Genomic DNA, 11,423 nt, shown 5'->3' on the forward strand with positions numbered 1-11,423 from the left:
TGCAGGCGAGGAAGTTGAGGTCAGCCTGCAAGAGTTGAGATAACAGAGCCCTGAACACCACGCTGTCCCGCGCCCCTACGAAAGAACCGCTGCACGATGAGGCGAGAGAGCCGACTGCCGGGTCCTGCTGCCCTGCTGGGCCTATAGGGACTTGAGGCTCAGAGACAGGCCCACCAAGGTGGTGCAAGGCCTGCCCCTGCCCCTAGGCCGTCCCATCCATCTGCGGGTCCGGCTGCGGTGCCCTCAGGCAGGTGTGCTCTTAGGGACAGGCCCACGTGACTTGCTGTGGGCTGGTTTGGGGCTATGCAAATAAATAGCTTTAGTGATCTCAAAAAGCATCGTCTCATAAAATTGTATGACAGGGACCTTTGTCACGTAACAAAACTGCTTTTAGTCTCTTACCTGGCCGAGTTTTCTTGAAAGCTGGGCAGTTGAACACTAGCCTTGTGTTGTAAAGTGACTTGAGCCTGCACGTGGGTGACCGACGAGGCACTGTCCTGATGGGCAGTCAGTCAGCGTGGCTGAGCTCTTGAACACGTTCTCAGGACTTCTTGCTTTTTGGCACCTCCCCAGGGCTCTTGCTGGTGTTTGAGGAGACGATCAGGTGTCCCCCTCAGCCACCATGGGGAATTAGCCATCGGCACGGCCCTGGCTCAGGAGAATCTGATTCAGTTTATTGTCGGAAAGTAGATGAGGAATGCTGGGATGATTAAAACCAATGCTTATGTCGTGACTAGAGATGGAAATTTCAGATGTTGAGGAGGGAGCCATTTCCCAGGGTGGTACAGGGAAAGCTTGTTGGGAATGACACAGGTGCAGGAGCGTCCCCGCCCCCGCCAAGTGGGGCTGAGTCCCCACAGCGGTGCTGAGAGCTGGGAGGAGCAGAGGGGTCGTGTCAGGCCGCTGGTCCTTGGGGAAGGGGCACTCAGGCAAGACCTGCTGGGACAAGGGTTTAAGGTCTGCTGAGCCTCCTGCTTTGCTCTTCCCAGGGTAGTTTCGGCCCCTCCTGATGCCACGTTCATTGTACAGTCAGCTGCCGGTTTCTGTCTGGGCTGGAATTGAAGCTGTAGATTGGCTGGGAAACGTTGGCCTTCTGTCCCATATTTGCACCTTGTGTCTTTTTGTGCCTTATTCCACTGTCAGGGATGCCGCTGAGACGCCTGCTTTGCTCTGGAGCTGGCCTGGTGTGCGGCCTCCCGTTGGGTGTGCTGTTAGTTAGCTGCAGGCTTCCTAGATGCCCTTTCTCAGATTAGGTGCGGCCCCTTCCATGCCTGCGAAGAGAGATTGCATTTTTTCAAATACCTTGTCTGCCCCCACTGGGGATGTGGTGCAGTCTTTATCCTTGTCACGTGGTGACGTTTCCTATCATCATAGCCTTCCCTAAAGATATGGGGTTGAGTTGAAAAGAGGCCTCAGAGCCGAGGCCCAGGGTCACATGGTGTGTGGAGAACGTGCCCAGGTGGCGAATAAACCACTGCTGCAGGGAAGATGCTGGGGATGGGACGTTGTGGCTGTCCTTATAGCCAGGCTTGATGGTGGTGTCAGAACGGCAGGTGCTCCTGGCTGTGGACCCAGGCTGCTAGGGCCCAGCCCCCTCCAGTCCCCCAACCCCACCTCACTCCCGCCACCATAGGAATCCTGGAGTTCTTCCACCACCAGCTGAAGGACATTGTGGAGTACGCAGAGCTGAAGACGGTGTGCTTCCAGAACCTGCGGGAGGTGGGGAACGCCATCCTCTTCTGCCTGCTCATTGAGCAGAGCCTGGTGAGTGGCCCCACCAGCCAGGGGAGGGCTTTCTTTGGCGGGTTCTTTAGTGGGGGTGTGGCAACAGCAGTGCGGTAAAGCATCATTTGTTTTTTCGTGGCTATTGAGACTTTAGTTTGAATTTGTTCCCTTCAATTGAAAAACAAAAATGTACTGTAGTTCACTCTCAAGAATGTTTCTCTGTGTTAACATCATAAAACTGTTTTATTATGTGATGTTTTCAACATCTAAATGAACATATGTGGCGTGCCTGTAAGGTATCAGGCATTGCTGCACAGGAGGGCTCTCTGCATGCCTGAGGCCGCCGAGCCATTGAAGTGTGGCTCATTGTGACCGAGGAACTGAGTGCTAAATGTTATTGAATTATCACTGATTTAAATCTGGCTACACGTGCCCCATGGTGGACAGCACGAGTGGCCAGCATGAAAGGGGAGCCCCCAGGAGCCCACCCCCTCTTAGGACATGGCACAGTGGACGCCTTGCATTTTCGACTGGCCGCCTTTTTATGGTGCTGTCTGGCTGTCCCTCTGTCCTGTACATCACAGCAGCTCAGTTTATAACCTCCTGGGCTGGGAAAGCCAGTGGGAAATGGAATCTCAGGTGGCCCTCTCCTGCCTTCCGTCGTGACTAACGAGGTGGGCACCTCTGTTCATTCATTGCGTCTTCTTGTTTCTTTTCCTGTGAAATGCCCCATTGAGTTCTTTTGCCTATTTTTTTTCTTTTTTTTGTGAGACGGAGTCTTGCTCTGTCGCCCAGGCTAGGGTGCAGTGGTGCGATCTCGGCTCACTGCAAGCTCCACCTCCCGGGTTCACGCCATTCTCCTGCCTCAGCCTCCGAAGTAGCTGGGACTACAGGCACCCGCCACCACGCCCAGCTAATTTTTTGTATTTTTAATAGAGACGGGGTTTCACCGTGTTAGCCAGGCTGGCCTCCAACTCCTGACTTTGTGATCCACCCGCCTTGGCCTCCCAAAGTGCTGGGATTACAGGCGCGAGCCACCGCGCCCGGCCTCTTTTGCCTATTTTTCTACAGCTCATTCTGTATAGACTCTTTATGTGCTGCACATATTGTAAATTCTTCTCCCATTTGTGGCTTACCTTTTCACTCTGATAGTGGTGATTTTTGATAAAATGCTCTTAATTTGGATGTAGCCTTTTTTTTTTTAATGATTAGCACTTTCTGTATTTTTTTTTTTAATCTACCATCTGCACATGGAACTTTCAGTATCTTTTTAAAGATGTTTTCCCTGCCTTGGGGTCATGAAGACATTCCTTTACATTCTCATCTAAAGATTTTAAGCTTTGCCTTCTGCATGGAAGTTTGTAATCCTTCTGGAGTTGGTCTTTGTGTATAAGGTGAGAGGCAGAGGAAGCTTCTTTCTCTCTCTGTGCAGACCCGGTTGTCCCTCCTCTAGTGGCTGAAGGGCTCCTTCTCCCGTTGCTGACCAGTAGTGTCCCCTGCCGTCTGCCAGCTTTTCATGGGCACACCGGCCTGTCTCCTGGCTTTCTGCCACATCCCACTGGTCCAGGCATCTGTCTCTGGCATCATAGCACGTTGTCTTGCTCATCGTTGCTCTAACATGACTCTCGAGTCCCCACTTGCCGCGTTCCCTGCCCTTGCTCCTCCTTCTTCAGCATGTTCCCTCCTCAGGGCTCTTTGCTCTGCCCTGTTCTGGGATTGGTTTGCCACATGCCCTGGCGAAGTGTATTGGCTTGTGCATGGGAACGGCACTGCGTCTCCAGAGCTGCCTGGGGAGGGCCTTTTCTATGTCGTTTCCCAAAGCGGTCTCTTGTCTTTAGGTCTCTGGTAGCTTTGCAAAGGCAGAGTTGTGCTTGGGAAGAACAGGGAGAGGGTGGTCTGTACACAGTTAGGGCATTGCTGTCAGACTGCCAGGCCTCTGGGGACTGAGCGTATGGACCAGCTGCCTCACACCAGCCTGTGCAGTGAAAGAGAATGTGTTGGCTCACATGTCAGGGGAGTCCCAGGTCAGGCATGACACGCCTGGGAGCTGACAGCCTCCATCAGACCTGCATCTTCGGCTCCCTCTATGCCTGCACTCCTAGGCAGACCCTCTCCAGGTGGTTTCAAAGAGGGACTGCAGCAGCCCCAGGCCTTCATTGTCCCGGCCACTCACAGGCTCGGCGGGGACCCCAAGTAGCATCTCCTCCCATGCTCCCCTCACCACTGTGAGTGCGAGGGGCACAAGATGGAGAACCCACCAGTGTCTCAGGCCAGCAAGAAGCCAGTATCCAGGGTGGCCCTGCTCTAAGGACATGTTCCCCAAATAATTGTGAATTGTTAAAAACCAGATATGTTAGGAAGCATCTCTTTAAGTATAATCTCTCGTTATGAATTTTAAATATTTAATACAGGAATATTCCTTTCATGGGCGACTTTTCCTGAACTTACAGCATAAGGCACACCCTATCTCATCTGCTATCTTAGTCCATTTTGTGTTGCTGTGGCAGTGCCTGAGACTGAGTAATTTATAAAGAAAAGGAGTTTATTTGGCTCATGACTCTGGAGGCCGGGAAGTCCAAGATCAGGCAGCCCATCTGTCAGGGTCTCATGCCGCTTCAGCTCCTGGGGAGCAGAGAAGGGGAAGCAGGTGTTGCCAAGAGAACAAGCATGAGAGGCAGCCTTGCTTACAACAACCTGCTCTTGCAGGAACTCATCCATCCCCACAAAAACTAGCCCAATTGTGGGAGAACTGACCCAGTCCTGTAAGAAATCCATCACCTCTCAGACAGACCACCTTCCAACACTGCTACATTGGCAATTAAATTTCACCATGAGTTTTGGCAGGGACAAACCACATACAAACCATAGCCTCCATGTATGTCCAAGCCTGAGGATGCCTATCTGGTCATTGGCCACAGGTCAGGGAGGTAAGACCCGAGCTTTTCTAATGGGGAGACAGCCTTGTGGAATTGATTGAGATAGTGTCAGGGACCCCTTTGGGCTGGTTTCTCTTCTGTCCAGCTGCCCTTTTTTGAAATAAGATAAAGTGTCAAAAGCTTTTCTTTACATCTTTTTTTTTTTTTTTTAAGACTGGATTTTCGCTTTTGTTGCCCAGGCTGGAGTGCAGTGGCACAATCTCGACTCACCACAACCTCTACCTCCTGGGTTCAAGTGATTCTCCTGCCTCAGTCTCCCGAGTAGCTGGGATTACAGGCATGCACCACCACACCCAGCTAATTTTTGTATTTTTAGTAGAGATGGGGTTTCTCCATGTTGGTCAGGCTGGTCTCAAACTCCCAACCTCAGGTGATCTGCCCGCCTCACCCTCCCAAAGTGCTGGGATTACAGGCATGGGCCACTGTGCCTGGCCTGACATTCTTTACATAAACACAACTCTTGTGGTTCTGTAATTATTTATGTCCATCCCAGGACTCATGGACATAAATAATTATAGAACCACAAGAGTTTGAAGCAGGCAGGACAGAATTTACTGGGACAATCTCTTAGCTTAAAGGCATGGTTTCTGTGCATTGTCATGGCAACAGTTGGCCCTCTGTTGGCTTCTGGATGGAGTGTGATGCTGCATTAGAAACAGGGAAAGAGAAGCGGAGCAGATGGTGTCTGGCCGGCGTTTGGCACTGGATTGACGTTGATTAGTATGGAAAAGTCTGCTTTTCTTCCTCTTGGTCTTAGTTTTGCCATCATCTCTGGGAGGTCCTTAGAAGTTAAAATCTCATTGTCAGTATTTCTTGATTTTCTGATAGCTGTTTCTTTGTTTAATCATTTCTTTTACTCCTATGGAACTTCAAGATTTCAGCATGGCTATAGGGCAGGAGGCACTGAAGGCTCCATCATCTTCTGCCTGCTCCGAGGGGGTGGTGAGCGCACTGTGGTCTGAAGAGGCCTTCCTGGTGGCCTAAGAGCCCTCACCTCTAAAGATGAACAGCAGTTGCTCAATGTTTGACCATCTTTGGGTTCTTGGTGGATTTGGGGGGTTCTGCTGTCCTCATCATCCTGGCGGTACATTTTCTCTCTATATATACGTTATTCTGGAGAATGGACCTTGTGTGGTTTTTATTACCTCTGTAAAGGAGCTTGTGACCCGAGAGTAGTTCGGCATGATGGCCCAGAACTTTTGTTTGGGGCTCTGTAGGGAATGAGTGGATGCGGACACCAGGGTAGGCCACCCCTGCTCCTTCCGTCTCCCGTGTTGTTGGCAGGAGACGCCCCTTCCTTCTGTCAGTGTGGTGGGATCTTGTCATAAACTGTGATTCTTAAGAGCCTGGTGGCAAATTAGCAGGGAAGGATGGGGCGAGAGCTTTTAGTAAATCCTGGAAAACAGAGCACACATTCAACACTGGGTCTTACCTGTGTCTATATTTACATTAATTAAATGTAACTAAAAATAAAATTCAGTTCCTCAAGTGCCAAGCCACATTCCAAGTACTTAATAGGCATGCGTGGCTGGCAGCTGCCGGAATGGACAGGACAGACAGAAGCATTTCCATCATCCCAGAAATCTCAACAGGCTACTTAGAGTTTATTTTATGCTAAAAGGCAAAGAGGTTCTTTGTTTTCAGCACCAGATCGCTCTCTGTGGTGAGATACCCTTCCTGGCATGACCTTCTCTTTCTCTGCTCTAGTCTTTAGAAGAAGTGTGTGACCTGCTGCATGCGGCTCCCTTCCAGAACATCTTGCCGCGAGTCCATGTGAAAGGTGAGCCTGCTGACCCCCACTAGGCAGTCCAGACTGCCCTTTGTGGGGGTGATGCCCACTCTGTGCAGCCGGAGAGCTAAGGACCAGTGCAGATTGTGGGTTTGGCACCTGTTCAGTCATACCCAGGGGTAATGAGGAGTCTACAGAACCTAGTTAAATGAAGATTGAGAAATAGAGCTGCAATGATATGATGTCTTAGAATTGCTTCCAAATATCAATAGCATGGGAGCAGGGGGAGTTGGGTATATAAGAAGCAGAGTGGCCATGAGTTGATAATTGTAGTGGATGATGGGTACAGGCTCATTGTGCCATTTTCTGCTTTCGATTACATTTGGAATATTCAATAAATGAAAAGTGAATATTGAGCAGAAAATCGGTTCTGCCAGTTTGAATTAAAATATTAAATGAGCCAGTTCTGTAAAATAATTTTCAAAGAGAATCTGTATCCGTAATGTTAACCTAAAAATCTTTTGTGTTTTAAACAAATGTAAACCTTTGCAATTACCGTTTCATACAAAGGAGCAGAATATAGTAAAATATTTTTTCTACTGCAGAGGGGGAGAGACTTGATGCCAAAATGAAAAGACTAGAATCAAAGTACGCCCCGCTGCATCTTGTCCCACTGATTGAAAGACTGGGGACCCCTCAGGTAACGTGTGCTGTGATGGCTGTGGCTGTTGCAAGCTGGGCATCCATGCCAGGCCAGGTGGCCTGGTTGGGAGCCAGACTGGAAGGCATTGTGAAGTCTAGCGGCTGCGCGGCCGCTCAGGCCTCAGTGTTGCAAGTGGGGTGTGCACCAGGACTGCTTCCCGGGGTGGTGGGGGGATTCAGATGAGCTAACGCCTGGAAAGGGCCTAGCACATCACCTGGCACATAAGACTTACACAGAAAACATCACTTCCACTGTCCAGCCCTTCATGACGAAGGCTTTCCCATCGGTGTTTAAGAACAGAAGAAATTAGGCCAGGAGGCAAGGTGTCAGGGTAGAATTCTACAGTGATCCAGCTGCTTATGCTAAGTCAGGGTTTCTCAGCCATTTCGGACCAGATAACTCTATGGTGGGGGCTGGGGTGCCCTGTGCATTGTAGGATGTTTAGCAGCATCCCTGGCCTCCACACTAGCTGCCAGTAGACCCACTCCACCCAAAACATTTTTCCAGGGCTGGGCACCATGGTTCATTCCTGTCATCCCAGCACTTTGGGAGGCCAAGACAGGAGTACGAGACCAGGCTGGGCAACATGGCGAAACCCCATCTCTACAAAAAATACAAAAATTATCCAGGCATGGTGGCATGCACCTGGTCGCTTGAGCCCGGGAAGTCAAGGCTGCAGCGAGCTGTGATTGTGCCACTGCACTCCAGCCTAGGCAGCAGAGCAAGACCCTGTCTCAAGAGAGGAGACATAGAGGATGTGGAGTAGCTGCATGCCCGGAGGCCCACAGCAGTCCACTGCTTGTCCTTTCTGCAGCAAATTGCCATCGCAAGAGAGGGGGACCTGCTGACAAAGGAGCGCCTCTGCTGCGGCCTGTCCATGTTTGAGGTCATCCTAACACGGATCCGGAGCTTTCTGGATGATCCCATCTGGCGCGGGCCTCTGCCCAGCAATGGGGTCATGCATGTGGACGAGTGTGTGGAGTTTCACAGACTGTGGAGTGCCATGCAGTTTGTCTACTGCATTCCCGTGGGGACACACGAGTTCACAGTCGAGTAAGTGTGTGCTGAGAGCAGGACAAAGCCCCGGGGGAGGGGAGGAGCTGTGGGGCAGGGGAGGGGTGTTAGGTTAACAAGCAGCCAGCTATGCTCAGGAAGTGGACCAGAAATTCACTGAGCGGCTTTTAAGCCTCCTATAGTGGGGATTCTTACTTGATGCCAAAGAGCTGACTCAGGACTCTAATATTCAGGGAGTCTCTGAACCCACGGCAATTGTATGCATGTTAGGCGTGCATTTTTCTAGGTGGGAGGTCCGTAGAGTCATTCATCACAGAGGGGATATGATCTAAAAAGGGATAGGAAGCAGCACACCAGAAGAGCCCAAAAAAGGTATTTACCAAAACCAGGGAACAGCCACCTGCTGCCCGGCATTCTCTTCCTGGTTGTGGAAGGTGACTGTGTAGGCACAGACAGTAATGCAGATGGCTTGGTCACTGACATCTGGAGACAGACTGAGAAAAGACTTCATAACGTATCACTCATCTCCCGTTCTGTTTCTGCTTCTTGTTCCTAGGCAGTGCTTTGGTGATGGGCTACACTGGGCTGGCTGTATGATCATCGTACTTCTTGGGCAGCAGCGGCGTTTTGCTGTGCTGGATTTCTGCTACCATCTACTTAAAGTCCAGAAACATGATGGCAAAGATGAGATTATTAAAAATGTGGTATGTGGATGAAAATCTCCCACCATCTATGGACCTTTTACAAAAGCATACTTTCTCTGTGTTATAAGTTCTTGTTTCTGGGAATGTTTTTCATCCTAGTACGTAAGGTACCACCAACAGAAACTTTCTTTTCGTTCCCAAAATGAATCTAAATATAATGGGCCAGTAAAGCAGCAGAGAAAATACTCATTGTTCCATTTTCCTTCTCAAGGTAGATTTACTTCCAGTCTTACAGGATCTGCGTTGTCAGAATACTGGCAACTATTCCAGTCTTCGGGCCCCTGGAAGTCTGTGCTTTCTTGGCTGCTTTAAAGGCCTTTTGTCTTTGTTGCTTTATGGATCCCTCATAGTTGACTTCTGGAAAATACTCAGCCATTATCTTTGAAATATTTCAGCCTCCTTTCCATTCTCCCTACTCTTGCCATTCAGGACTTCAGTTAGACATATGTTAGACCTTCTCATTCTATTCTCCACATCCCTTTGTTTTATTAGTTTTCTTTTTTTTTTTCGAGACAGAGTTTCGCTCTTGTTGCCCAGGCTGGGGTGCAATGGCATGATCTTGGCTCACTGCAATCTCTGCTGCCCAGGTTCAAGCAATTCTCCTGCCTCAGCCTCCCAAGTAGCTGGGATTACAGGTGCCTGCCACCACGCCCGGCTAATTTTTGTATTTTGTATTTTTAGTAGAGACAGGGTTTCACCATGTTGGCCAGGCTGATCTTGAACTCCTGACATGAGGTGATCCACCCGCTTCCCAAAGTGCTAGGATTACAGGCACGTCCAGCCCTGTCGTATTAGTTTTCTATTGCTTCCATGACAACAAATCACCACAGGCTTGGCAGTTTAAATACCATTGATTATCTCACAATTCTGTAAGTCAGATGCCTGAGTTCAGCGAGGCCCAGCTGGGTCCTCTGCTCAATCTCATGGAGCAAGTGTCCGAGGTGCTGTGTTCACCCTGGAGGCCTTCAAGCTTATGCACAGTTGGCTGAATTATTCCTTGCAGCTGTAGGACTGGGTCCTTCAGCTTTCTTCTCATGCTTTCCAAATGGCCCCCTCCAGCAACGGTGAGTTGGGCAATCTCAGCCTCTAGTCTTCTGCCACGTCTCTCCTGCCCCCAGCCAGAGAACATTCCCTGACCGTGACTATATTGAGCCCACTGGACAACCCCAGATACTCTCCCTGTCCTACAGTCCACAGTCTTAGCCACACCTGCCCAGGCCCCGTGGGGTGGAGGCAATGCAGTCACAGGCTCCAGGTCATGGGCCTCTCTCAGGGGCCCTTCTACCTCCCACTCCTCCATTTCCGGGGCTCCCAGAGCTGTATCCAGATACTGTCTTCATGTGTCTTAGTTAACTTGTTTACTTCAGCTCTAATCTGCTGAGCTTTTACTCTGAAAAAATTATTAGTTCACTTTTTAAATTCAGTTAGGTTCTTCAAATCTTCTTGGTAACTGACAGTTTGTCTTAACTGAACTTTTTCCATCTCTTATTTCTTTATCCAGTTCATGCATTCTATATTCTGTATGTTTTCCTTCTAGTATCTGAAGGCCTTGGAAGTATTTAAAACTTTGCTCTTTCCTTGTGTGTTGGGTTATTTGGGAGTCTTTATTTAATTGGAGTTAATTTAGATTGCTTTCTCCCAAGATGTGCATTTGTATCTGCCCATCTCTAGGGGGTGCTACCAACTCAGGGCCGCTTTGGCCGAATTGGAGGTTCCTGGCTTCATCGGGGAGTCTTCGGTGTGGTCCCGCTTGCTTATGCCCGGGCTGCTCCTCACCCCACTGTTGCTGTTGGCATCTGCCCCTGAGGAGGCCCTGGCTTCCCCCTTACCACCTGCATAGGCAGAACCAGCTTTTCAAAGCATTTTGCTTGCGTGTATGTTCTTTATTCGTGTTCTTTATTCCTGTGGTAGCAGGAGGGTCTGTCAGAGTATCCCGTCACAGTATTTCCAAACTGGAAGTCTAAAACTTGTGTTAGTTGACTGGCCTTTCTCTACTGACCACATCATCTTCATCTGGAGATCCCCAGCTTTGAGCAGACAGTAGGTTCTTAATTGCTGATGTGGAAGGACTAGGCCTATCAACTGTGCGCATGAATGAATCTACAGCAGCAATGAAGCCAACAGAGGGATTCTAAATTCAAAATATATTCATCCTTCCAACTGTTGCATTAAAGAGATGGTATGTGACTAGGAGTGCTGGCTCATACCTATAATCCCAACAGTTTGGGAGGCTGAGGCAGAGGAGGATTGCTTGAGCTCAGGAGTTCAAGACCATCCTGGACAACATAAGACCTTGTCTTTACAAAAGTAAATTTAAAAATTAGCTGCGTGTGGTGGTGCACGCCTGTGGTCCCAGCTATTCGGGAGGCTGAGGTGGGAGGATCTCTTGAGGCTACAGTGAGCCGTGATCACGCCACTGCACTCCAGCCTGGGCGTCAGAGTGAGACCCTATCTTAAAAAAAAAAAAAAAAAAAAAAAAAAAAAACCAGTATGTGTGTCAATTCTGTTTGCTATTATTTTTTTGAGAAAATATAAGAATCCTGACATTTTGAAACATGAAGAATAAATGTTCAAGTGTTAATAGTAAAACATCCTAACTTTCATGGTTGTAG

The 11,423-nt window shown here is 49.2% G+C and overlaps 1 protein-coding gene across 8 annotated transcripts in view; it reads left to right on the forward strand.

Annotated features, from left to right (window-relative positions):
- CYFIP1 (cytoplasmic FMR1 interacting protein 1) overlaps positions 1-11,423 on the forward strand; it is a 119,447-nt gene that overhangs the window by 100,792 nt on the left and 7,232 nt on the right. For all 8 annotated transcript variants that reach the window (XM_030805332.1, XM_030805333.1, XM_030805337.1 and 5 more), the window contains 5 exons: positions 1,634-1,764; positions 6,369-6,441; positions 6,996-7,090; positions 7,908-8,146; positions 8,664-8,811. In XM_030805332.1, coding sequence (XP_030661192.1) covers positions 1,634-1,764; positions 6,369-6,441; positions 6,996-7,090; positions 7,908-8,146; positions 8,664-8,811 — 686 coding nt within the window. The remainder of the gene's footprint in view (positions 1-1,633; positions 1,765-6,368; positions 6,442-6,995; positions 7,091-7,907; positions 8,147-8,663; positions 8,812-11,423) is intronic.

This window comes from Nomascus leucogenys, chromosome 24, assembly GCF_006542625.1.
Source record: "Nomascus leucogenys isolate Asia chromosome 24, Asia_NLE_v1, whole genome shotgun sequence".
In the NCBI taxonomy this organism is placed as follows: Eukaryota; Metazoa; Chordata; class Mammalia; order Primates; family Hylobatidae; genus Nomascus; species Nomascus leucogenys.